This window comes from Monodelphis domestica, chromosome 2, assembly GCF_027887165.1.
Source record: "Monodelphis domestica isolate mMonDom1 chromosome 2, mMonDom1.pri, whole genome shotgun sequence".
NCBI classification, from domain to species: domain Eukaryota; kingdom Metazoa; phylum Chordata; class Mammalia; order Didelphimorphia; family Didelphidae; genus Monodelphis; species Monodelphis domestica.
The window spans coordinates 104,168,012-104,194,988 of record NC_077228.1 but is presented as its reverse complement, the minus strand read 5'-3'; the positions used below and the strand labels follow the sequence as shown (position 1 = coordinate 104,194,988).

The window sequence follows — 26,977 nt, the reverse complement described above, 5'->3', positions numbered from 1 at the left end:
CTTCCCATAAGCACATTTTGCTCTTAGCCTTGGCTCACCATTTGTGGTATTTGCAGGTAAGAGCTCCATTGACTAGTTCACTGAGGGATCCTGCTTCGCTCAGATCATCCAGCAGAATCACCAGGGGCACATCCCCGATGCCTGTCTCCCGGTCAATCTGGTTAGCCAGGTTAGAGAGGTATAATTGCAGGTCCTAGGGGTTGGAAAGGGAGGTAGTAGGTGAGGTCCCAAGAGAGAAAGATAACCCCAGGACTAATCCAGAACCAAATGCTGCAAAGACAAAGAGCTTCCATCACATCCTATAATCAGAACCATTTGATTTGAGCCAAATCCAGAGGGTGTAGAGAGAACTTGACTGGCTATGTTCAGCTTTCTGTGCTGAGTCTGGGGATAGGGATGATGCTAAGGAGGGCAGAAGGAGAAGAATAGGAGAGGGGTTGGGAAATTGTGACAGAGGAAAGGTTTAAAGGAGAATGAAATGGAAAGGATAGCAAGAGAGGAGAAGAAATAGGATGCAGGGGAGAGGAAGGGCAGTTTCTTGATGGGAAATGAGAGTGAGGAAGAAGGAGCATGAAAGGAGGGATTAGAGGAAGGGAAGCAGAAGAGGGAAAGAAGATCTTAACCAACCCCCTCATTTTGCAGAGATGGAAATTAAAGACCAGTAGAGGGGATGAAGAATAAGCTAAGAGATGAGGAGAGCAGAAAGAAGGTATAAGGGAAGAGATTAGAGAGAGGAAGGGAGAAGTGTTTAGGGGATGGGAGTTCAGGCCAATGTTGAATTTGGGATGTTTGGCCAACTGAGCCAATAGTGATAGGTGTCCTGGGGGTAGGTACCTTGCATGACTGCTGGTGCATGTTGAAGGTGCTGACAATGCCTTCTGTGACCTCTCGGCCTGAGCGTTCCACCAGATACTCAGCCAACCGATTGGTTAGGTAGGTCTTGCCTGTGCCACTGGGGCCCGAGAGAATGAGACGTCGGTGCTTGAGAAGGAGGCTTATGTAGTGTTGCATCATGGGCTTGGGGATCAGTGTTTCAAACACTAGGCTGTCAACACACTTCTCTTTTAGACCTGTACACACCACCCCAGGAAACAAACCATAGTTAGAACCTCAAGGATTGCAGTGGACCCAGAAAGGCCTCCACATCCTTTTCCTAGGAAGTCTCCTGAGAAGATTAAAATTATTTCCCTTTAAAGCTTCATGGAAGGCTGTACAAATCCCCAGATAAGAAACCTAGAAGGACATCAGATCCTGGGAAACATCCCTCACTGTGTATTAAGAGACACAGATTTAGAGACTCAGGTGTAGAGGGAAGGACTACTGGAGGCACCAAAGGGAAGGCATCAGTGCTTGGTTAAGCCTCTACTCCCACTCTGGGCTACCTATCCCCTGGTGAAAGGACTAACCTTTGAGTGAGACCGCGATGCTATTGACACCCCGACGACACGGTGGCAGCTCCGGGGGCTCCGAATCTAGTACCCGCTTCACATGGCTGATGCTGTAGCCATAGACTGACTCAGTACTCAAGCCCAGTGTAGAAGCTGGGTCCATCTTTGTAATGTAGTCCTATGAAAAGGGCCAAAGAGAAAGGCAAATACCACATTTGGTATTTGACAATGACAAAGGGGCAGGGGATAGGAAGAGAGAGAGGAAAGGAGAGAGACAATATTAAAGAGGATAGAGATGGAGGTCGCTGTCCCCATTCAAGCACTAACATCTGAGTATTCCGGATAAAAACATCCAAGCTCCCAGATAACCCACAGATACCACAGCTCAAGACCCGATGAGCAATGATCCACCCTACTGGAAAGAGGCTATGACTTTCTCTTACCTTAAACACTTGGCAAACGGCCTCATCTAGCATCTTCCAGTCAATTTTACCACTGACCTTGCTCGAACCCAGGAAGAATTCCTGCTGTTTCAAGTCCTGAAAGTCCAAAGTAGAGGCCAGTAAATATTTCTCTCTGTGGCTCTGGAGAAGTTAGGCAAGAAGAGTCTCTTCTGACAGGGGAAAGCTCTAGCTTGGAACCCTCTAAGGGTTTCTGTTCAACATGCATTTATAAAGCTCCTACTATATGCCAGGAATTGTACTAAGTCTTGAGAATACAAAACCAAAGTAGTCCCTGACCTCAATGAAAATGGAAATGAAAGAGTTCCTGTCCTCGATGAGCTCACCTTTTACTAATGGGAGAATTGATTCCAGATTTTATTTTTTGGATATAAAATGAAGTATTGTTCTGGTTTCCCAGTGTGGCTGCTCTCTTTACCCCCATCTCCACTAGTCCCCCTCATCCCTTCCAATTCCTTACCCCTTTGATGATGTGCTGAGGTGGCATTCGGACTACTACTCGTAGGGTTACTTCTTCCTTTGAGCTACAGGTGCTGATGCCATCCATGGGTGACAGGTCTATGGAGGTTAATGGGAAAGGCTGAGTGAAGACCCTGGGAACACACTCCCTTCCCCAGGTCTTCCATAGTGGTTCTAATTAATCTTCTCATTTTTTCTAGTTACCCAAAGAGAAAATTGAGGCATAGAATAACTTAGGTTGACCAACAAACACTCTGGTGTGTCTTATGATTTCCTACGTACAGTGGACAGAGTGCTGGACTTGGAATCAGGAAGGTCTGAATTCTACTCCTTTACTAGCTCTGTAAACTTGTGGAAATCACTTAACTTTTATCAGCCTCAGTTTCCCTATCTGTAAAATGAGGATAATAATAGCACCTACCTCCCAGAGATAGTTAAAAGAGATAATATAAGAAAAGGGTTTTTTGTTTTGTTTTGTTTTTTTAAACTTTGAAGCATTTAAATTTGAGCCATTCCCAGGAAGGAAGAAAATGAATTCAGGTGGAACTCACATTGCCCCTGGAGGAAGTAGGATAGGTAAGGACAGAGGATGTTGTCTCTCCTTTTCCCACTCTCAAATACTCTTATCTTTGGGTAGGTACCTGTGTCTGTGAGGCTAGGACTGAAGGAATGGGCCAGGGCAAGACCCAGGGAACGACGTGGGGATGAGGCAGCAGATGAACCGGGGGCCTGCCCCGGTGTTGAACCAGATGAGGGACCTGGAGCCACCTTCAGACGGTCATTCTCTGCCTTTAGGAGGTCCACCTCCAGCTGGGGAGAAGAGAGCCAGCAGTTAAGGACTTCAGGGATTGGGCAAGCCCCAGACCACTCCTTCCACCAGCTCTTGCCCTGGGCTAACCTGCATGTTATGCATGGTCTCCCGGAGCTGGTCCAGTTGGTGGGCAGAGTTGAGAGCTTCCAGTCGGATATCTGTGAGCTTCATCTCTTTCTCCCATAGCTCTGAGCGAAGCTCAGATACCTCTTTCTTCTCTGGTTCCTCCTCTTCCTCGTTGGCATGGAACATCCTATTTGGGGTGGAGAGTAGCATTGTGATGGATAGGTGAGCAAGAGATAGACAAGACTGCCCACCGTAATACCAAAGTTTTGGGGGGCTTCTGGGGAGATTAAGATATGGATATGTGTCCCGAGGACCATTTGGCTCACAAGGCATCACTGGGTTCTCTATCAACAACGAAGGGCAATCTTTACATTACCCTCCCCCAAGGACACCTAAAAAGGAATAATTATTGGCAGACACCTTTGGTGGGGCATGCATCAAAACAATTAATCAACAGATATTTGTCAGATACTGGAGACACAGAGACAAAAATGAAACTGCTTCTGCTTTCAAGGGAGACAAGATATATTTATACAAATGTACACAAACCCACTCATATATCTATTTATTATTATCATTATTGTTGTTGATGGGCCTGTGATTTCATTGGTGTAGGTAACTCTGGGCCTGGACACAAGAAGAGCCGAGTTCGAATCCAGAATTAGACATTCATCAGCTATGGGACCTTGGGCAAATTATTTATCCACTATTTGGTATTAATGCTTACTTCCCAGGGTTGCTGTGAAAATACAGTGAGATAATATTGGATATAAGAAGATAATATTTATAAAGCACAGTATGCCTAGCATATAGTAGGTGCTATATAAATGCTGGTTATTATTAAGTCTCCTGGGATGTGACAGCTAGGTGGCTCAGTGGATTGAGAACCAGGCCTGGAGACAGGAGGTCTTGGATTCAAATTTGAGCTCAGGTACTTCCTAGCAGTGTGACCCTGGGCAAGTCATTTAACCCTAATTGCCTAGCCTTCCCATACCCATACCTTCTACTTAAGAATCAATACTTCGTATTGGTTCCAAGGCAGAAGAGTGATAAGGGGTAGGTAATGGAGGCTAAGTGACTTGCCCAAGGTCACACACCTAGGAAGTACCTGAGCTCATATTTGAACCCAAGACCTCCTGTATCCAGGCCTGGTTCTCAATCCACTGGGCCACCTAGCTGTCTCATCCCAGGAGACAGATTTGAATCTAGAATCTCCCTTTTCTAGCTCTGGTGCTCTATCCACTGAGCCACCTAGCTGCCCCAAAGTGTATTTTTTGGGGAGGAAAGAAAAGGCTCTAGCAGCTGGGGTGGGAGGCTTTACATAGAAGATGGCACATGAGCTGAGCCTTGAAGGACACTAGGGATTCAGAATTGATACTGAGCAGGCAGAGCCCCCCCAGAATGGGACCCTGGTTCAGACAGGTAAGGTCACAGAGTCCTGGGTTGGTGGGAGATACTTACTCGGTGACGTCAATGCCCACAGAGGAGGAGTTGGAGGACTTGATGGATGGTGAGGCAGTCTCAGTGGATCCATGCTGAAGTTTGGGTGAAGATGGGGCTGACGAGTCAGGTGTGGCAATCTCCTCAATGTCAGAGTATGAGGAGGCTGACTTGGGGCCCTTCTTGATGCTAAAGGCTTTGTTGAAGGAGCTACGCAGCTGTAAGAGAACAGAGCCAAGAGTGGAGTAAAGTAGGGGGTTGTGTTTTAGGACTGACCCCTCGGGACTAGTCCTAGATAAGGCTCCTTTGGGGGTCCTGAAACTGAGAGGGCTGGAGGGAGAGATGCTTTGCCTGAGGGTAGGATGCTGGCTGGCTGGGATTAAGTCTTCTTTATAAGGCTCCTCTTTGTATTGAGGAATAAGGGAAAAGGAGTTCTCTAGAACTGGGGCTGGTAGAGAAGGTAGAATCTTCTGGTCTATTTCTTTGTGGGGGGCTTGGCTTGGGTTTGGGCCTTCCCTCTCATATTTGGGAAACAAGACCTCCAAGTAGCCTTCTATGGACCTAAGTGCACAGAAGGCAGTTAGGGCATAGTCACAGTGGGGCCCCCCAATGCTGGTTGGTGCCTCTCTACAATGTAGGAATCTCAATTCTCTTTTTCCCAGCAGAACTCTTACTAATCCAGATTAGGGGTTCTTAACCATTTCTATTTTTTGTCATGGATACCTTTGGGCAGTCTGAGGAAGTCTATTCTTAGAATAATGTTTTTAAATGCATAAAGTAAAAAATATAGGATTAAACAGGAAGCCAATTATAGTGAAATACAGTTCTCAAAATGTTTTGAACCACATTCATGGAGCTCAGGTTAAGAACCCTTGATCTAGAACCTGGCATCATTTGAGTCTCAAGATTCAATCTTTGACTTGGGCTCACCTGCCTAATACCCAAGCAACCAGGATTGACTATAAACATAGGCCATCCAAGGTGCCTCAGGAACTGTCAGGAAGAGTGGACTCCAGTGTATCTTAGTATCCCTTGTTCCCACTAGTCATGGTATGAACTAAGCCGCCAGACTTCCGAGCTCTCCAGCGATCAACTCTCAAATGCCCTCCCTTTCCCCTTCTTGAGGAATGGAACTTAAAGATGTGAGCTAACAATGCAAACCAGGGAACTGTCCCATGTTGTAGGCTTTGGTCATGCAGCATGCATACCCATATCAATGCACACACACACTCAGGAACACAGACTTGGAATGGTGGCAAGAGGCGGTAAGAAGAGTGCCAAATGTTGCAAAGGAGAGAGGTGAACCAGGGCTTTAGGATGGCTGGGGAAAGGAAGGGGAAATTATTGGGGTTTTATAGATATTGGAGACTTCCATTTCCAGGCAGTTGGGGGAGTTGGTGGGAATCTCTCTTGGGACATAGGAAGGGCTGCCTGGTGACAGCTTCCAGCTGATGCATAGTCAGTGACCAGATCTCTATTAAATGGAATATAATATATAATCTGGAGTAGTTTGAGTTGGGGTACAATCCAGTAATAATGAGGACTACACATTGAGAAATGAGGTGTGTGTGTTTGTGTAAATTTTAGATCTAGAAAGGGCCTGAGAGTTGGTTTAATTCAAATCCCTCATTTAATAAAGAAACTCAGACCCAGAGGTGATGATTTGCCAAGTCCAGAGGGCTGGAATGAGGAATCTAGGTCATCTGATTGATAGAATTTCCACTCCATTACTGCATCTGAGGGAGCTCCAGGTTTGCATTTGCAAGATGGGAGGTCTTGTGGCTGTAGTTGCCCAGTAAGTAGTAATTCTGATTCTCTATGATTCTAAAGAAGATCTGTTGGGAACTTCTTGAACTAGTATCAGCACCATTAGGGCCATGACCCCTCTGATCTGTTGGGAGTCCACTATCCTTAAGATTTTGCTTCTGTGACCATCCCAAGTGCTCTTTGGGGCATTTCTAAGGGCAAGCAAATAGATTATCAAACAAAAAGCTGATACCAAAATACTCAATTCAGGTTCAGTACTTGCACATTGTAGGAATCAACAAATCTGGTGGACCTGGGTTCAAATCTGGCTTTAGATACTTCCTAGCTGGGCAAGTCACTTAACCCCAATTGCCTAGCTCTTGCCTTTTTGCCTTAGAATAGAAAGTAAGGATGATAAAGAAAACAGGAATTGAACAAATATATCCAGGTCCTTAGCTAGCATAGCAAAGTGCTAATGTGCATATGGTAGGGACCCATCAGCTCATACCTAAAATATTCGAATAGTTACCTAATTTATCTCCTTTTCCAGGCTTCCTTTACCAATCCCTTCAATCCTTTGGACAGTTTTGAGATTAGGTTAATTTTAAAACACCATGTTGATCACATGTCCCTTATATTAAAAAAATGTTTATTGCCTATAGGTCCAAACTCCTGGTCCCTTCAAGGCATTCTATAATTGTATCTTACTTTACTTATTCAATGTTAAATCCCCTTAGTTCCCAATACCAATTTAATGCTTCTTGCCACAACTCAGCTCTTGCCTGTAAAGTACTGAGCATCCCTGCTCAAAACCAATATAAGATAGAAGAGTGGCAAGGACTGTACAATCAGGGTTAAATGACTTACCCAGGACCACACAGTAAGGAAGTGGTTGAGGCTGGATTTGAACCCAGGTCCTCCTGACTCCAAGCCTGGCACTCTTACTATGCCTAAAACCTAACTGTCCCACCAATATGAATTCTAACTATTCTTTGTGACCCAACTCCAAAGCCTTCCCCAATTGCTCCAGCCCACATCATGTGCCTCTATTTGTGAATTCCCATGACACTTATCATTTCTGCCACTCATTTTGGCACTTGATTGTCTGCTTTCTAGTATTTATCAGCTTCGCTGTCTTTCCAACTAGACTATAAATAAGGTCATTGAGGGAAGGAGTCATGCCCTTTGCTTCTTTTGTATCCTTCACAGCACTTAGTGCCATGCAGAGTCCATGCCAAGTGCTTAACAAATGTCTGTTTAATTGAACTGTTAGAATGCAGATGGACTAGGACTTTAGGGACATTATGATGCCTACCATGGGAAAGAATATCCCTGGCTATGAACTTCCTACTACCACCCCTGGCAATCTGGATCATGATCAATATGAGTCTGGAATAAATTGGGAGAGACTCAGATGCATGTTTTGTTTTATACCAGGACCTTGGCTCTATTCTAGACTGACCACTCCAATTCCCAAGATGGCTGTAGACCTTCCCTGGGATCTCAGATATCTTCAGATGGAGTATATTCACTATTCTTCTTTCTTTCATTTTATTTTAGAATAACATCCTTGGGCAAGGCCAGAACTGGCCTGGCCTGTAGAGCCTGGGGTTTGAGGCAACATTTTTCAAGCAAAGATCCCCCCACATTGGACTTCTAGTTTTATGTGATTGGATATGGTAAGTGGATAACCCAGAGTTTAATTTGGTTATAGGCCAGCTTGGGGGCGGGGGGAAGAGAGAGAGAGACAGAGACAGAGAGACAGAGAGAGAGAAATTTTGGGCAGAACTGTAATGAGAGGGGAAAAAATGAATGAATGATTCAGGGTAATGTGTAATTTATTTCCTTCCTTCCTTCCTTCCTTGCTTCCTTGCTTCCTTGCTTCCTTGCTTCCTTCCTTCCTTTTCCCTTATCTTCCATGTTAGAATCAATATTGTATATCGGTTCCAAGGCAGAAAAGCAGTAAGGGCTAGGCAATGGGGATTAAGGGACTTGCCCATGGTCATCCAGCTAGAAAGTGATTGAGACCAGATTTGAACCCAGGACCTTCCATCCTTAGGCCTGGGTTTCTATGTACTGAGCTATCTAGCTTCCCTCATAACTTTCTTTCTCATTAGTGCTCCAATCAGACCACCTCCTCTATGCTCATCAAGTAGCTATGGATGGAACATGCAGCAAGGTGAATTAGGAATAATGGCATGAATGTGATGGTTAGTTTCATCAGTGGACATCTAGTGCAGGGTGAATTAATTGCCCTGGAAATGGAGAAGTCATGGCAAAGGGAAAGGTGGGGGGTGAGAGGTGGGGTGAAACTGGGTCTCAGATTCTTACCTCATAGACCTGGAAAAAAATAGGGGTTTGAGGTCAGCATTTGAGAGGGAAAAAAAACAACACTTCATCACTCATGTCATATAGCTGGGGCCTTCCCTGAGCTACAGGGGATGGTTGGTGGGTGTGAGGGAGGGTGCCAAGCTCTGGAACAGGCTTTCTGTTAAGAGAGGAATATGATATTTCCAGGGAGGAGGAGGTCCTCTCTTTGCCACAAAGCACTAAGAAGAGAGAAACCAAGATTGTTCCAGAAACTACCTGGGGCATTTGAGAAAGCCCTTCCAGAGGCTATTCCAAGTTGTCAAAAAATAAATGCAAAGGCATTCTTTAGGTTAAAAGTTCCAGAAAGTATTTCTCACAAGCGGCCTGGAATGGGGAGGGGGAAGGAACCACCCACAAAAACTTCCTTCTTCAAAGCATCCTAGAAAGGGTCCTTTGGAGGTGAATTACTGAGGTCTACAGAGTGGGCAATTGTCCCCTTCCTTCATGGACTCCTCTCCCTACTACAGTTCTGATGGGAATAGGGATTGATCTGAGACCTTTTTCTGGATATCTTGTCAGACTTTCTCCAGTTGGAAGGGACCCCTGAGCCTAGACAGTCCTAAAGGGATGAGGTTGGGTAGTCAGAGCAAAGATAGTTTAGGGAGAAGGAGAAGTTAGTAGATAATGCCCTCAGCTAATAAAACATCCGGGCAAGGGTGGGTGGGACCAGTACTAACCCTGAAAGAGTGTGGCTCCAGGTTTGAATTGAATCTGATAAAGTCCCCCCTTCCTCTCCGCCCTCACTTACCCAACTCTTTTTCTTCTTCTTCTTAGCATCAGCATCTTTGCTGCTACCAATGCTGGAGTGGCTGGTGATGCTATTGAGACTGGAAATGCTGTCTGAAGAGTTTTGTCTCTTGATCCGAAGGTCTACAAGTCCAGAGATAACAAGGATTACTTAGAAAAGAACTTAGGGAAGTCCATTTCCAGAAGGACCCAAACTAGTCCTATGTCCATATCTCAGTGAAAAAAAGACAGTGTTTAGTTACCCTTTGTCCCACAGACATTGAGAAATGGGGATCTGGACTTCCCTTTGATTTTTCAGGTCATGGGGAAAGAGAGATCATGAGTTTTGAGGCCTGTGATACTCTGGGATGTGGTGAAAATTTCAAAAATGAATTCAATTAAAGCTTCCCTAAATTAAAAGGCAAAAATAATGTTTGTCAAATAAACTTCCCAGGACCATTGCCCTGGGCAATATAATTTTTGAGGAGTGATATAGAAAAAGTGGCAAAAAAGCATAAAAAAGAGGAAAAAAATTCCTTGAGGGAAGAACCTGGATCTTTGGTAAAACACTTAGTCTAGGGCAGATTCTCATTCAAAATCATTTGATAATGAGAACAACCTCATATAATAGACATGAAATGAGGAATAATACATTTGTTTGCATGTTGTTTCTCTCTTTAGATTGTAAGCTCCTTGAGGGCAAGGACTGTTTTTTTTTTTGGCCTCTTTACAGTTCTAGTACAAATATAGTGCCTGGCACATAACAGGTCAATAAAATGCTTTCTGATTGGTTGAACAAGTCATACTGTGAGGCTGGCAGATCAGTTAATTTTTCTGGGCTTTAGTTTGCTTCTTGGTAAAAATGGTGGTTTTAATACTTGTCCATCCCACAGTGTGATGAGGTTTCAATAATAATAAATAAAATCCTTTTGTATTGCGGTAGGGAGCACTGTGGAAAGGCAAGGTATTATCATTTTTATAGCTCTCTGATAGGTATTTCAGTTCTTGAGCTGTGGGGGCAAAAATAAAAGACCCGAAACTCCAGTTAAAGTTAGCAGGGGAGTAGCTAGGTGGCTCAGGAAATGGAAATGTCTGGAAAGGTCTGGAGACAGGAAGTCTGGGGTTCAAATGTGACCTCAGATACTTCCTAGCTGTGCGATCCTGGACAAATCATTTAACCCTAAGCCTAGCTCTTCCTGATTCTTAGAACTGATACTTAGTATTGATTCTAAGATAGAAGCTAAGGGTTTAAAAAACAGTGGAAACATACTAACCCTACAAAATCAATCTGCTCTCTTACTCTACTGCTGAACATTAAATGCCAGTTTATAAATCAGTAAGACAGCAGGCTAGCACTGGCAGTTTCAGTCCACCTTTCACTTACTGGTTCCTGTACCAGACTGGAGAGTGACTAGGAGGAAGGAAGAGACGGCCTCACTTGGCAGTTTTGTATGCCACCTGGCACCTGGTTTGGAGGATGGGTGGCCATGAGACTGCATCTTTCCCTTCTCTTTGTACACCCTCTGTCTGCTTCCCAGGACCTCACCCTTGGGTGTGACGTCTGTGCCATTAAGAGCTCCTTGGATGACAGCCTGAGCCTCAGAGTTCTTTTTCTTCAGGAAATCTATAGTCTCTCGCAAATCCAGCAGCTCTGTGTCCTGGGGAAAAATCAACCTGGCATCATTATTTAGAAGTCTGGAGATTCTTATCGGGTTTGTTGAGGTGAGGAGTGGCATATGTCCAAGGTGGCTAAGCTGAGAATCCAGCAAAAAGCCCCAGAGAGATTGTAGCATCCATCCCCAATGGAAAGCCCCAGCACCCATAGGAGATGGGAAAATGATCAGCCTTTAGAGACTGGACTTAATCCCTCCCTGTTCTGTTCTACCATCACCCAGCCTTTCAGACTAGCTCCTTTGTCTTCAGCCTCCTCACCTTTTCCTCTGCTGTCTCGGCAAGGTGCCGCAGACGGGACGTCATGTTTACCAGGCTCTGTTCGAAGGCGGCCACCAGGTTAGCCTAAAACAAATGCAAAGACAGGCTTCTAAATGGCCTAAGATTTGGGGGTCGAGGTGGAGTAGGGAGGAACACTACAAAAAACAACTCTAGGGCTGTTCAGTGTCAATGAATGCCTTTAAAATGAATCCCTGCCAAATGACATTTTCCTAATGCACAAGTCTACTCACTCCATTTCCCCTAAACCTAAAACCTTCAGTGGCCTCCTACTGCCTCCTAAAATAAAGAAACTCCATATTCCTTCGCCTGCCATTCAAAGGCTTTTACAATATGGCCCCACTTTACTTTCTGAGGCTTATTTCATACTAATCTACCTTCACACATTCTATATTGTAGCCATTTTTTCCTTTAAAATTCTGACCTGTTGTAGAATTGATACTGTGTACTGGTTTCAAGGCAGAAGTGGGGTAAAGGCTAGGTAATGGGGGTTAAGGGACTTGCCCAGGGTCACACAGCTGGGAAGTGTGTGAGGCCAGATTTGAACCCAGGTCCTCTGGACTCTTCAGTCTAGCATTCTATCCACTGTGCTACCTAACAGTGATACCTCGCTGTGCTGAGAATATTCCTGAATGCATGAAATTAATTACATAGGATTGCAAAGGACACCAAAGTTAGTGAAAATAATGTAATGTTGTCCCCCTGGAATCTAGCCATGGATCCCCAGGGTAGAACTCCGACTTTTAGAGAATAGGATATTCCAGCTTTGTTCTCCCAAGGAGGAGCTTGCTAATAGTTTGTTCCCTGTTTATCCCTCAATTTGGGGGTCTTTAACTGTATTCTTTACTTAGGGGAATGAAGGTCAAGGACTTCTGTGCAGGGTCTGGGAGAGATTGCCATCAACAATCTGTCCTAAGGGCCATTACATAGTCTGTCCACTAGGGGCCAGGCTAGGATGTTGAGAGGGACTGGAGAAGGATTTGGATTGAGCCAAGGGGCTCTGGGCAAGGCTGATCCCCACGTGGCCTGACCCTAAACCTGCGCCCTGGATGGGCAACAGACAGAAGGATGCACAGAGGAGGGACCGGATGTGACACTGAGGGGCAGGAGAGGGAAGAAATTAGGGCAGGAGAAAGAGCAAAGACTATATGATGGCCAGCCAAACTGGGATGTTAGGTGAGTGACAGTGAACTCTGAACTGTGGGGAACCTTCTAGAGAAATCCTCAGGATCAGACACTACGCCAGGTGGCTCATAGTTAATGTCTGATGCCACCAATCCAGTCTGTGCCCACTCCCTGCCCAGCTGGCACTCCCTCCCTCTCATTTATGCCTCAATTCAGACAACCCTTCCTGTCTCCAATCAGGTTTCTTTCTCACTATGAGGACCAGGATTCCCAGGTAGAGGGGTTTCTTCTGTGTGTAGATGAGCTATCTGTTTTCTCTCACTGCCTGGAAAATTGCCGACATCTTGACCTCATCACCTGCTGTTTTTGCTTATTTTAAAGCTTTCTCTGACTCCCCTCTGTAAACAGACCACCTTTCTGCTTCCCCAGAGGATTTCCTGACCATTACAGACAAACTAGCTTCCTTTCGGCCTCCTTCAATATCCCAGTCAGTTCCTTTTTGGATATATGACCTTTCTCCTCCTCAGCTGGGCTTCTCTCCCAATGGCTTTCCAGTCTCTTTGGCTCATTGACTAGCCAAGGGTGCAAAAAGACCTCAGAGTTAGAAGTCACACTTAATGGACTGCACTGGCATTTGAGAGGGGTGTCATGGTTTAGGTTCTCTTTCTGCTTCTGGGTTGCACCCAAAGTCTCTGCAATCTAGGTGTTGTGGGAAAAATAATAAAGCCAGGGTGAGAGCCAGGGGAGCTAGAGAAAGCAATACAGGAAAACCTGACTAAGGAGCTGGGTTCATTTCTGTAGCTAGGGAAGGCTCAATGCCTCCACAAGACCTCTCCCTTTTGGATGCAGAATATGCCACTTTGGGTGTTAGAGTTTGTTTTTTTTGGTCAAAGGGAACTTCCTGTTCTAGGAAAATTCTCCAAATCTCTTCTCTTTGCTCTGTTTCAGCCCTGACCTGACAACAGGATGGTTTGCAGATTGCAGTGTAAATTAATCAGAAATAATAATGTTTATCACCTGCCCCCCCACCCTCCCCCTTAGTCTCTGTCTCTGTCTCTGTCAGAGTGGATATGAAGAGATGATGGACCTTGGCCAGTTATGTTTCAGTTCTGATGGATCCTCAGGACTGGGAAAGAGTGTTTAAGATGAACTTCCGACATAGCTGGTGTCACCTTTCAAGGAATACCTCCTGAATTGGGTCTGGGGAAAGAGTGTGATCAGCATGAGGCAGTCCCTGCTTGATTCTACTGGGGACATAGAAAACTTTAGTTTTGAGTGGGGAGTTGTTGTACTTGGTTCAAGGATGTCTCCCCAGGCCCAGCAGCTGGATCCCCCAGAGGGGAAGGAGAGAGAGAAACCGGAGCTACTGCGGAAATTGCAGATACGGCTACTTTTGTGTGAACACTTGGATGGTTCTTGCAGATCAACTCAGCTGTTGTTTACAATTTTTGGGGAAAACAGCTGCCCCGCCCTCTCCATTCACAGTTGGGCTGTTATGTTTTTTGTTTACCCTTTTAGTGGGTTCAGGGAGTAGATACTCCCTGCCTAGTGGGATGAAGTGGCTTCTCCCCATTATACAGAAAAGGAAATTAAGGCCAGTAGATAGGAAATGACTCATCCTAAACCTTAACACTGGGGGCATGTAGACAGCAGAAACCAGGAGTTTCTGGCTTCCCAGCCTGAAGCTCAGACCATTCCGACTAGCTCTTTGTGGAGACTAACAGGAAATGGAGATTGTAAGGGAAGGAATTGAGTTTCTATGTGGTGATATGGTCAGCAAAGAGAATACTGATGACCCAGATCTGGGCTGCCTGCTTGTGTAACATCATAAACACCAGGGCAGTGGGGTGAGCCAGTTTAGGGGTTTTATAATTTTACTTCAGGGCCATGATAGCCTAAGGTCAATGACATGATTACCTCAATCTTGGCATAGCCTCCATGATAAATCTTGTTTTTTTTTTCTTTTTTTTCCTTTTGGGATTTCAAAGCTGTTTGCAAGCAAGATTTTATCCAACCTCAGAACTCACATACTGGGTGGGGCACACAAGAATGGATCTTCCCATTTTATAGGTGGGAAGACTGAGGCTTAATGAGGTCAAGAGTTTGCCCGAGTGGTCAGATTAGAGAGTTGAAGACATAACAGACCATACCACCTCCTTTTCTTCCCAGCAGAGTATATCTTTATGTGGCAAACACTGTCTCCCTCTTGTCTTCCCCCTCAAAGAAAATACTCACATTGGCAGACAGCTGGGATGTCAGTGTGGCCACTTTCTCCTGTGATGATTCCAGCTCCCTTCTAAGTTTCCGGATTTGCTACAAGAAAGTAGGGAAACAGAATTCATGGGTGTGGGGGGGAAGCAAAAGGTCTGGGAGGGAAGAGGGGCGTGGTGATGTTAAGAAGCAGAGAAACTGGCTTTTGGACCCTACCTCAGATTGCATCCTCTCCTCGGCCTGAAGAAGGGAGCACAGAGGAAGGGGAGAGAGGGAGAGAAAGAAAGGAGGCAGTTATAATGGAGGTGGCAGGGTTATCAGTGGCAGGGCAGACTTAGAGAAGCATGACAGAGATGGGGAGCAACTGGAACTCCATTTAATGCCCCTGCCTTCCCAAAGAACCCCACTCTAAACCCCACAACTAGACTGAAATCAAGGCTAATTTCCCTACAGGCCACATTGAACTAATTTCATTATTGTACAAACAGGCAGAGAAAAAAAGGCACCAGTTCACTTGAAGGAAGGGGTGGAATGGGAAGAAGGTTAGAATTATAACCTCCATTTGGATCCCAGCCCTGTTGCTAATTATCCCTTGTAGTCATTTGTATCTTGTATTTGGATCTCAGTTTCTTCAGTTGTAAATTGAGGGGGTTGAACTCAGTAGTTGCCAAGGCCCCTTTGTATCACTAGAATTTTGTGTGATGTTTGCTTGTATATTGATGGCCTATGACCTGGAGTCCTTTTTCTTCTATCTGCTGAGTCCTGGGCACAGGCCTCCTGCCCTTCTCTCAACTATTTACCTGGCCAGTAGAAAATATTTTATCTTGTTGGCCTCTAGGGAGGAGGGAAGAGAACTTCTGGGAAGAACTCAGAATCTCAGAAGTTTGAATTTCCTACATTCAATGCATGACTAACACTCCATGAATGTTGTTGATGAATAGAACCTAGGAGTTATGGAAGTTTATTATTTTCTCCTTATCCAAATATAGCTAGAACCCAAGGTAAATAGGGATTCTCCATCTTTTACAGAAGGGGAAACTGAGACACCAAAGGTGCCCAGAGTGGCAGATAAGAAAAGGATCCAAAAATTCTGATACATAATTGTTATGAGTCCTAAGCCATCTTCCCCATCCAGAAATCCATGTGGCAAGATATCTAAAGAGAAAACAGTCCTTCCCTCCTCCTAAGTCACCCCTCAATGAGGGGCTTCTGGGAAGAGACAGAGCAAGATAGGGGAATATGGAAGGACAACTCAATGCTCTTACTGAAGAGTAGGTGGAGGAGGCACTGGAAGCCAAGGACAGCACAGAGCCATGAACTGAAAGAGAGAAACAGAATACAAAGAATTAATGGGAGTCTCTAGGGGAAAGGGGTCTCTGGGAGGTCTCCAGGGCAGGAACTTGGACTCTGGGTGGCATCAGGAATCAACAGAGAGGGGACAGGGCAGGGGAGACCACTGGAATCCCAACTGTTCCAAAGCTGGTCCCTGATCTCTGCTGAGAAGACAAGGTCCTGTGAAGAGACCACAATCCACTTTGTAGGGGTATTGGCTCCTTGATCAGCCTGGTCCAAGGGGAACTCAGCTATAAGGGAGAGAGGGAAAGGCAGATTTCATAGGAAGGTATGAGCCTTCCCAGTCTGAAAAGCTGTGTAGCTGCAGAGGAGGTCGAGTCTCTTATCAGAGCTGGTCAGAGGCAATCCAGTAGTCTTGCCTGTCTCCTCTCCCCCACTTCTGGGGTCTTCCAGAGAATCTTGGGGTTTAGCCAGATGAAAGAATCTTGTGGAGAACATTCACTCTGATGCACATGGGGTAAAGAAAAAGCTCCTATTTCAAGAACCAAAGGAAATCTCTAAGGAACGTCTGTCTCTTGGAATGGGAGTCCTAGAAATGAATAATAATGGGAGAGCCAGGAAACCTTTAGACCTTTGAGGCCCCAGCTCTCATGGATAAGACCACACAAAAATCCCCCCTCTAAATCTAAGCCTGGAAGCATTAGTGTGAGAGGGACAAAGTGGTCCCTCATTCTAGCTAGGGTAAGCACCTGCCATGCTGCTTTATAATTGGCACATAACTGGGGAGATCATTGGAAAAGGTCTCTTTTTGGTCCCACTTAACTCTTTCATGCTTGTTTTCCCACCCCCATCCCCAATGGCTGATGCTCAGGCCCAATATCCCAGTGCTTAGAAATGACATTCTGAGGTCTCTAGGGCCACCAGGGCTTTTTAAGGGGAGAGAACTGAATGGCCCCAACTTGATGTCCTTGGGATTGTGTATTTGGTGGTGGTGGTGGTGGTGGTGGTAGAAGAGGGAAAGGAGGAGGAGGAGGAGTTGGAGGGAGTGGTGGTGAAGGTGGTGGTGGAAGTGGTGGGTGAGAGGAATCCCCAGCTGGGCTGGAATGAGCGTGAACCGCGATGCATGAAGTCTCACCGTCGTCCGTGGGGTCTCGGAAGGATCCTGACCGAATCATCCCCTTGGGTCTCTCGGCCAGGGACAGGGTGCTTCCCATTTGGGAGGTGCTGTATAGCTCGAAGGCCGCCTCGTGGGTGGGGATGCTGTTGGAGCGGGTGATTCTTGGCGTGGTGGCTGCAGTGGGACTCACTGGAAGGATAGAGGGAAGGGAGGGGGAGGGCAGGGAGAAGAGGCAGGGTCATGAGCACTCCAATCCCTTGGGGGAAGGAGCAGCAGGTGTGTGGGAGACATCTGGTGGGAAGGCAGAAGGGACTGGGGCAAGGGGAGGAAGGGGGCGAGTGGGCCACTGGGAGTGTGCGTGCAGTTGGAAGTTTGGGGATGGTGAGGCAGGAAAGAAGACTTTACAATCTAGAGGGAGGGGGTAAAGATGATTGCTGGTTCTAAGGATCTCTGTGGACTCTCACTTCTGCCAGCTATTCTGGGATTACCTCCTAGCAATTTAGAATAATCCAGGAAAATGGGAGTTGTGTCATTGCTCTGATATCTGGAAACATCACTGACAGTTTGGGGGGACCTAAGATCCTACCACTGAAAGCACAGAGACCAAGAAAGGGAGCTGAATTTTGGGGCAGGCTAGGGAAGGTGGGTGGAACTGTGGGATGCAAGATGTTTCATCAAAGGAAACAAAGTCTCCTCCTCAAACAGGGGTTATTGTGGAGTTGTGTTCCTCTACTACTGGGGTCAGCATTGGGGTAGCCAGAAATATGACCCTCCCTACCCAGAGTTCCCCTGGCTTGGAGGCAGCTGACCAGTCTGGGTCAGAGACAATGCTAAATGTATTGACTAGTTCCTATTTGGTGTAAGGTCAGGCTTAGGTTAGAGTCATGAAGATCAGGGAAATCCTTTCCTCTACCCTCAATTCCTTATTCCCTCTCCCCCTAATCAGTTGCCCAGTCTTATCAATTCCACATCCATTACATCTCTCACCTCTTTCACCTTGTCCCCCCCCCAACCCCCCCTCCCCAATTCAGGCCCTAATCATTTCTCCTCCAGACCATGGCAATGACTTTCTAATTGTATTCCGTGCTTTAATCCCTTTTCTCCAAGCCATCCTCCACACAGCTGCCAAGAGATTTTTTTCTGCAGCACAAGTCTGACCAAATTACTCCTCTACTCAGTAGACTTCTGTGAATTTCTATTACCTCTAGATCAAATATAAACTTCTTTATTTGGCATTTAAAACTCTGCATGACCTAGCTCTGACCTATTTTCTCAACATTATGATGATGCTATTTCTTTTTGCCCATGATACAGTCCAATCAAACTGGCCTTCCTGGTGTTCCTCACACATTTATCATCTCTGGACCGTTGTGAAGACTATCCTTCGTGTCTGGAGTGCTCTCACTCCTCACCTCTGCCTTTCAGAATCCCTGCTTTTCTTTAGAAACTCAGCTGAAGTGCCATCTTCTCCAAGAGGCCCTTCCTGATTCCTCCAGTGCCTTGGACCTTGCCCCTCTCCACCCATGATCTTGTATTCATTGTCTATATATGTACCCATTGTCTTCCCAGATGTAAGCTTTATTTTTGTCTTTGTGTCTAGCACATAGATAAAATAGGTACTTGCTGATTTATGGATTTCTAATAGAAAGATCTCTTCATTCCATACAAAACTCTTTCCACCCCACTCCCTCTTATTATTTTAAACTCTTACCTTCTATCTTAGAATCAGTATTGTGCATTGGTTCCAAGATAGAAGAACAGTAAGGGCTAAGGCAATGGGGGTTAAGTGATTTGCCCAGGGTCATACAGTCAGGAAGTGTCTATGGCCAGATTTGAACCCAGGACCTCCTGTATCCATACCTGGCTTCCTAGCCACTGAGCCACCTCAGTGCCTCCCTTCCTGTTTAATCTCAGTCGCCAAGCCTGCACTATAAGTCTAACTCTCTCTGTGGTGATAAGGAACAGCTAGTCTCTACCCTGTGCCAAGTAACCTTTGTTGATCGGCAGATTGCTATTTAATCCTTCCCTTCTCAGCATTCTAGTCTTTTCTGTACCTGTACCTGGTTGCTGATTTCACACATTTTCACCGGTTGCAGGTTCTCAGTGCCATGGGGCAGTGCCACATTACAGACCCTCAGACCCTCCACTTGGACCTTTATTCTCCTGTGCAGTGGCATGGGTAGCGATTTCCAGATGGACACCACAAACAGATCTGACAGCTCAGCCCCATGCTCTGTCCTATTGACAATCCTGTTGAGCTGGAGTTTGTGGTGGTGCCCAGCTGCCACCATTTCTTCCTTTCAAGCATCTAAGTCATATCCTGCCTTCGGGGCATTAATGCAAGAAAAGACTGGGTGGGACCAAGGGCAGAACCTGTCCTAGTCAGCACTATGCCTGGGGATAGGGCGGCTTCCCTTTCCTTCCCTCCCTCCCTCCTGAGCAACTGGTAAGGCTGGGGAGCTGGGTGTGGTGTTTTCTTGGTGCTTTTCCTCTCTGAGCCCTCTCTTAGGACTTTAAAGCTCTAGGGTCTTTTTTTGTTTGTTTGTTTTGTTTTGTTTTTAATCCTTATCATCCAGCCTTAGAATCAATAGTGTGTGAGCCATAAGGGATAGGCAATGGGGGTCAAGTGACTTACCCAGGGTCACACAGCTAGGAAATGTCTGAGATCAAATCTGAACCCAGGACCTCCCATCTCTAGGCCTGGCTCTCAATACACTGAGCTACCCAGCTGTCCTATACTGCCCTATTTCTGACCAAGCTTGGTAGGACAAAGAGACAGGGGTGTTTGTTTCTTGGTTGTGATGCTAGCAGGGACACAGGAAAACTTGTACACTCTCTTTTGTCCCTCTGTGCCCCCAGCATGACGTAGGTGCCGGTGCCAGTGCTCTCACTTGATGTATTTGCTTTTGTCCCTCCGTGTCCCCCTGCATGATGTTGGCCCCAGGCAAGACTCAGAAGACCAAGTGTCAATCAGGCAGCTTTCTAATTTAGATTCCAAAGCAATTTGCTAATGTCCAGTGGTTTGTGTTTGGGATGGAGAAACAGTGACAGACAGCCACTACCGTTATGTATCATGTGTCATTCAGTGAATTGAATCAGAGGTGGAAAACAAGAGACAAACTTTCCTGACCTAAAGGATGACCCTTGCTTCCTCCCATGCAACAGTGAATTGACCGAAAAAGAAAGGAAGAATAGCAAAGCACTGACCTATATTGGTGAGCTGGCCCTTTGCACTCAAAGACACGGAGAGGGCCGGCGGTGAAGGCAGATCTGACTGGTCGTCTGACTCTGGCAGCCCCCCAATGGTGTGCGAGTGCCGCCGCTCCTTGGTCTCCTCCTGGGATTGAAGCTGGTACCTGTAGGGAGCAGCCAGGGTGTTTGGTGTTGGCACATGTAAATGGCGCCAGGGCTTTAGATGAGGCCAGGAGAAGGGGTGCCTGAGCTGATCTGGTTTGAGATTGTGAGCCCAGGACAAGGGTTTTGGTAACATCCCTGGGGCCAGAGGGATCACAGGATCATAGATTTAGAGCTAGAAAGGAATTTAGAGATCATCTAGACCCAATCCTCGTATTTGTCAGATGAGCTACTTTGGGTTAGGGTTGAGATCTGAACCGTAATCTTTCTGATCTTTGTTTCATTAAACCCTTACCTTCTGTCCTAGTATCAATTCTAAGAAGAGTGGCAAGGGCTATAATTGGGATTCAATGACTTGCCCAGGATCACACAGCTGGGAATTGTCTGAGAATAGATTAGAACCCAGGACCTCTCAACTCCCAGTCTGGCTCTCTGTGTATTGAGCCACCTAGCTGCTTGATCTTCCTGATTCCAAAATCCAGTTTTCTATGGAGAATAGCCAGACAGGGATATAGACCCAGAATCTCCATCAGACTGCAAGAGGGGTAACAACAACTAGCATTTTATGACACTTTAAGATTTGCTAATTGCTTTACAAATGTTAACTCATTTGATTCTCAAAACAGCTAGGTGCTATTATTATTCCTGTTTGACAGATGAGGAAACTGAGACCCAGAGAGAAATGACTTGCCATTATTCATACAACTTGCAAGTGTCCAGTCAAAGACTTGGACTCACTTTCTGATTCCAAGAACTTTTCACTATATATCATGTTGCCTCTACGGCTACATGTGGAATGTACCATTTGACTAGTGATCATGAGAACAATATCAGTTATTTCTGGGTAGCATCAGAAGGTAGAAACAGGAACAGTGAATAGAGTGTTGGGTTTGGAGTCAGTAAGACCTGAATTCAAGTCTAGCATGTCACTTAACCTTTGTCCACCCCAGTTTCTCAACTGTAAATTGGGGACAACAAAAGCTCCTATCTCTTAGTGTGGTGTAAGGATCAAATGAGTTATTTGTAAAATGCTTAGCAAAGCTAGGTTGCTCAGTGGATAGAGAGCCAGATCTGGACACTGGAGGTCTTGGATTCAAATTCGACTTCAGATATGTCCTAGCTATGTGACACTGGACAAATCATTTAACCCCAATTGACTAGATCTGAACACTCTTTTGTCTTGGAATTGATTCTAAGACAGAAGGTAAGGGTTTGACAAATAAAATAAAATGCTTAGTACAGTGCCTAATACATAATAGACACTTAATACTTACTTCTTCCCTTCTTCCTTCCCCCCTCTTTTCATCCTCCCTCCCTCTCATTGCCTCCCTTCCTTCCATCCTTCTTTTGTTTCCTTCCTTCCATTGTCTTCCTTCCTTCCTTCCCTTCCTCTTCTCTCTCTCTCTCTCTCTCTCTCTCTCTCTCTCTCTCTCTCTCTCTCTCTCTCTCTCTCTCTCTCTCTCTTTCTTTCTCTCCCTCCTCCTTCCCTCTCTCTGTCTCTCCCCCTTTTCCTCCCTTTCTTTCTTATTTATAAAGCCCCTTTCCTTACAACAACCTTTGAGGTTAGTTAGAATACTATTCTCATTTTGTGGAAATGGAAACTGAAGCTCATGTTTCCCAATTGCAAATCCATTATTTTTTCCCCACCAAAACATGTCACATTCAAATAGATAACTATGACTATAATCATTGGCTCACCAGCAGGTCTGCAATGGCTTGGGCAACATAAGATGCCCCTTTTAAGGCTATCTAAATTATACCCAACAATTGAATGTTTTTCTTGTTCACAGGGTCTAAGGAAAATGGATTTCCAGAAATACGATTGTCCCAGAATAACATTAAATAGAATAAGGCAGGAGGGTGTGTTTATTGTCCCAATTCCATTTTATAAATTTTTATTAGTCACCTACTGTGTGCAAATCACCGTTTTCCTGCAGAAACTTGTTTTTCCTCTTACCAAGAAAGAACACTTCATATAGGGCTGACTCATAACTCATGTGTAGCCTAGACACTGGGTCACTAAACTAGCGAAGGCAGGGGAGGGAGAATGAAAGGAACTGTTAGGAATGAAGGCAAAAGGGCCTTAAGGAGAAGAAAAGAGAAAATCGTGTCTAGGGTTACCTGAGCCCCTTCTTGGGAAGTGTGTTCCGATCTCGCTGATTACTGTAGAAATGAAAGAGAAGAATGTCACGTATGTTCAGATAAGTTCCATTTCATGCAGCAAACATTCAGCACCTACTATGTACATAACATGAGGCTAGATGCTAGGGAGATTTAAATGTTAGGGGCTACTACGTCTAGGAGGGAGATGTGTGCATAGATAAATAGAGTACAAAATAATATATGAATGGAAAGGATGGAAAGGGCTATGTGTATTAACTCAGGAGGCAGCATTTGTGACTACAGGACTGGAGAGAACTTGGCCAGACTCTGGGGACTTACAGGGCATCCAAATTTGATGGAACAATGAACTACTTTATTTCCATAAACAAAAAGAGAAAAAGCCCCCGAGTGTGTCATGTATGATTTCCCAGGAGAGCCTTTTTACTCTTGGGAAGGCTAAACACTCTATTGAACTAGGAAGCAAAGCTTAAGTTAGGAGAATTTTGCTGGAAATAGAGACAATAAGGATAGTTGGACTGGGGGGTGAGAAGGATCAGTCAGCTATGTTAATTTGGCAAGTAAAAGCATGGGGCTAGGGCCAAGTAGACAGTTCCGCTCTCCATTCTCTTACCTTTCCAACTGCCCGGCTCTTGGGCTCCCACTCCAGGTCAGCTCCCCTGCTTCTTCCTCTGGGGGTGCAGCAGGGGGTACAGGTGTGGTGGGGGCAGGGGTACTGCTGGGGAAGGCACTGGGCAGGCTCATTGGCATCTGTAGTGACTCCATACTCCTGTGCAAGCCAGAGAGCTTAGGGTACATGCGGGGTTCCTTGGGGACGTTGAAGCCACTCATAAGCTCCAGGCCCTGAGAGAAGCTGGCTGAGTTAATATTGAGGATGGGTGCTGGGCTGGGAGCAAAGCAAGTGGGGAGAGGACCACCCGCTGCTGAGCTTGGAGGATGCAGATCCGGGATCTTGGCGGCATGGACTTCACTGGAGGTTGGTAGGTCTAGACTGTTGGAGTTGACCTTGTCCAAGTTAGCCAAAGAGGGAGGCTTGACAAAGCTCTTGGATGTGGCTCTAAGGGAAATCAAATCAAGGAAACATCTTTTACTAAGGGTCACTTCCCTGTGGGCAGACTCTGCTGTTGGAAATACTAGAAGGAGGCATGGACCCTGATAGTCAAAGGGAAAAGGCAGCAGACACACAGAGGAAAAGAACCCTGCAGGTTAATGTAGCAGAAGTCATGTATGATGGGCAACAACATGTTGTAGTTAAGACAGGGCATCAGGAGAACTGGGTTTGATTCCTAGCTCTGTCCTGGACAAGTCATTTAATCTCTCCATGCCTCTACTTTCTCATCTACAAATGGGGTTAATAATATTTGTACTAAATTATAAAGAAGCATCTTGGTCCCAGAGAAGAGAGATAAGAAGATGGTTCCCCCTTTTCCTTTTCAGAAGCAGGGGTCCAGAGGTTTGGAATATTGAATTTAACATTAGGGTGGTTTTTAAAAATCTCAACTTGTTTTTAATTTTTCTTCTCTTCCTCTTTTTCTTTCTTTTAAGAAATAAACAAATCATTTTCTTTGTTATAAAAAGATGGTTCTCTGGTGGGGAAGAGATAGAGGGGAAATCAAAGTGATGCAAAAATAAAAGATTAATAAAAACCTGTTTGAAAAGAATAATATTTGAGCTAATTCTCATAAGGTTGTTGTGAGAAAAGTGCTTTGTAAAAAGCCTTATAGTACTGCTATGCAAATATGAGCATTTGTCATTATAGGGCTATGAGGAGGGAAGGAGAAAAGAAGAGAGAAGAGGGGAAGAGAAGGGAGAGGAAGAGTACCTGAGTGGGGTTGGTGGTAGCTCTGCAATCTTGGTAGCTGGAGGGTGGCTCCCTTGATTCTTAGGGGTGCTCTCTGGTGAGCCAATGCTCTTCAAGGAAACATTGTCGGGGTCCAGGGCCACTGCCTTGGCTTTGGCTTTCTCCTTTTCCCTGTCTGTCTGGTTTACTGGGGCGGGGGTAGTCCGACCCCCAGCAACCTTGGAAGGTTCCTTCAGCCTCGAGGTTGAGAGGCCACCTTGCTTGGTACTGAGGAGACTAGGATCAATGCTGCTGCTCACGGGACGCGGTCCGCCCCTGCCTGTCACACTCATGGAGCTGGACTTGGCTGGTCGGGGCAGACTGCGGTATTGGATGTTGGTACGGGCCCCAGGAGCCATGAATCCAGGCTCAGTGGTATTGGAGACATCCAGGCTGGTCTTACGCCCATTCACTGGCTTGACTGGGATGCCCGATGACTTCTGGATCTTACTTAGGGTGGCTGAACCACCTGCCTGCATGACAGTGGCTGTGCCTGTGGCTGGGGGAGGCTTCTTATAGCCAAAGGAGCCTGAGGTGGAGGGTCGGGCAATGCCTGAGGGGGGCTTCTTAGCATCTGCAAGGCGGTCCCGGCCAGCATCTGAAGAAGAACGCTGCAATCCAGTATTCTTCACTGAGAGTTTGCCCTTGTCTGTGGCCTTCCCTTCAGGTTTTCCTAGGAGAGAGTAAGGGCGGTTAAATCTAGGGAATGAAGGACTGACTCCTTTCCTTGAGCTCCTTTCTGTCCCTCTGAATAAGGCTAAGGGCTCTGGCCAAAAGACTACAGATCTGGTCAGATTTGAACAGGCAACAGATATGCTAAGGAAGACTTAGGCAATGGAGGAAAATTCTGAAATCTCTTAGGAGCTCCTAGGGAATTGTTTTAGAAAGGTCCCAAGTGTTTAGGTACCCTGCTTTCATGGCAGGGACATTCTAATAGCTGTGGGGGGATGGATGATCCACCAAGAGGGTCAAGAAGGGACTAAACCCAACAAACGTTCTGGGAGTACAAAATCACCATCAACATCATCATCATCATCATCATCACCATCATCATCATCATCATGAGGAGAGTCTAGAGAATGAAGAAAATAACTGGCAACAACAGTTCTGAGGGAGATATTGATAAAGACTGAAAGATATCCATGGGGCGGCCTGGGAAGTTTATGAACAACAAAACTGTCTCATGCTGCTGTTTGATCACTTTGGAGTTTTCTCTAGGAGAGAAAGCAAATATCTTGGCAATAAGCCTTTTCTTGTGCCTCAACTTCTCTGGGGCTATTTAACAATTTGTCCTAGTGCCTAAGAAGAGTAAAAGGATTCCCAAAGGAACCACTGGGATGCCTATAGAAGCATCCCATGGGTGGGTACCAAGAACAGGAGTAAAGAAGATTTCAAGTGAGGATAGACATTTCTCCAGGCTTACCTGCTACTTTGAGGGCACTCTGGGCTGTGTGGGTGATAGGTGAGGTGACGGCCACTGGAGGGGTCTTGCCCTTCTTGAGGGACCCTGGGGGTCCTAGGCTGATAGGTTTCTTCAGCTCTCCACCCTTAGAGGTCTCATCACAGCTCTCTGGTCGTTCGCGCCTCCACTTGGAGGTCCCAGGCTCCATCTTAAGGCTACCACTATCGTATTCCAGTTTCTTCGGGGCTTTCTCCTCTGACTCACTGAACCAGCTTAGCCCACTCTCCACCAGAGATCGCTTTTCTGAGTCTGTGCGTAACTGGGGTGAGGAAGGGAAGTGGAGAGAGTGAGGCGTGGTATGGACTATTTGCCAGATGTAGAGGTCAATGCATGCTCATAATCAATCAACAAACATTTTCCGTATTTGCCATATTTGCTAAGAACCAAGAATACAAAGAAAAAGCAAAATAAGTCCTTGCGCTAAAGGAACTTATATTCTAATGGGGAAGATAACATATGTATGATGCATATGTATGTACATGTCTTTTTGTTGTTACAAAATCATGGTGAAATGACTTGGGTTTGACTTTCTTCTTTTCCCTGTCTGTCTGGTTTACTGGGGCTGGAATAGTTTGACCCCCCAGCAACCTTGGAAGATTCCTTCAGGTATTTCAATCTTATCTGACTCTTTGTGACCCCATTTGGGATTGTTTATTTATTTTTGGACAAAGACACTGGAGTGATTTGCCAATTCTTTCTCTCATTTTATAGCTGAGAACCTTGAGGCAAACAGGGTCAAGTGACTTGCCCAGAGTCACATAGCTAGTGAGCATCTGAGGCCAGATTTGAACTCAGGAAGATGAATCTTCCTGACTCCAAGCCTGTGCCACTTAGATGCTCCATGTACATATCTATGTGTGTGTATATATGTATATATGTATGTGTGTATGTTTTTAAATTTTAAATGTGTGTATGTTAAATTTTAGAGTGAATGTTTTATATGTCTAAATAAAATGTGTATGTTTAAATTGCATGTTTTAAATTTTAAATGTGTGTATTTAAAATTAAAATTTAACAATTTTAATAGCTTAAAAGTA

At 45.5% G+C, this 26,977-nt stretch overlaps 1 protein-coding gene across 12 annotated transcripts in view; it reads right to left on the bottom strand.

Annotated features, from left to right (window-relative positions):
• The window catches only part of NAV1 (neuron navigator 1), a 369,462-nt gene that overhangs the window by 13,783 nt on the left and 328,702 nt on the right, over positions 1–26,977 (bottom strand). For 6 of the 12 annotated variants that reach the window (XM_056815718.1, XM_056815720.1, XM_056815717.1 and 3 more), the window contains 20 exons: positions 25,902–26,199; positions 24,461–25,151; positions 23,252–23,695; positions 22,639–22,680; positions 20,371–20,519; positions 17,182–17,352; positions 16,019–16,071; positions 14,970–14,993; positions 14,778–14,855; positions 11,400–11,483; positions 11,014–11,125; positions 9,490–9,611; positions 4,647–4,843; positions 3,207–3,372; positions 2,950–3,118; positions 2,310–2,407; positions 1,832–1,927; positions 1,407–1,566; positions 835–1,070; positions 39–193 (listed from right to left, as the gene is read on the bottom strand). In XM_056815718.1, coding sequence (XP_056671696.1) covers positions 39–193; positions 835–1,070; positions 1,407–1,566; positions 1,832–1,927; positions 2,310–2,407; positions 2,950–3,118; positions 3,207–3,372; positions 4,647–4,843; positions 9,490–9,611; positions 11,014–11,125; positions 11,400–11,483; positions 14,778–14,855; positions 14,970–14,993; positions 16,019–16,071; positions 17,182–17,352; positions 20,371–20,519; positions 22,639–22,680; positions 23,252–23,695; positions 24,461–25,151; positions 25,902–26,199 — 3,545 coding nt within the window. The remainder of the gene's footprint in view (positions 1–38; positions 194–834; positions 1,071–1,406; positions 1,567–1,831; positions 1,928–2,309; positions 2,408–2,949; positions 3,119–3,206; positions 3,373–4,646; positions 4,844–9,489; positions 9,612–11,013; positions 11,126–11,399; positions 11,484–14,777; positions 14,856–14,969; positions 14,994–16,018; positions 16,072–17,181; positions 17,353–20,370; positions 20,520–22,638; positions 22,681–23,251; positions 23,696–24,460; positions 25,152–25,901; positions 26,200–26,977) is intronic. The other 6 variants (XM_056815722.1, XM_056815725.1, XM_056815721.1 and 3 more) reach the window with 3 other exon arrangements.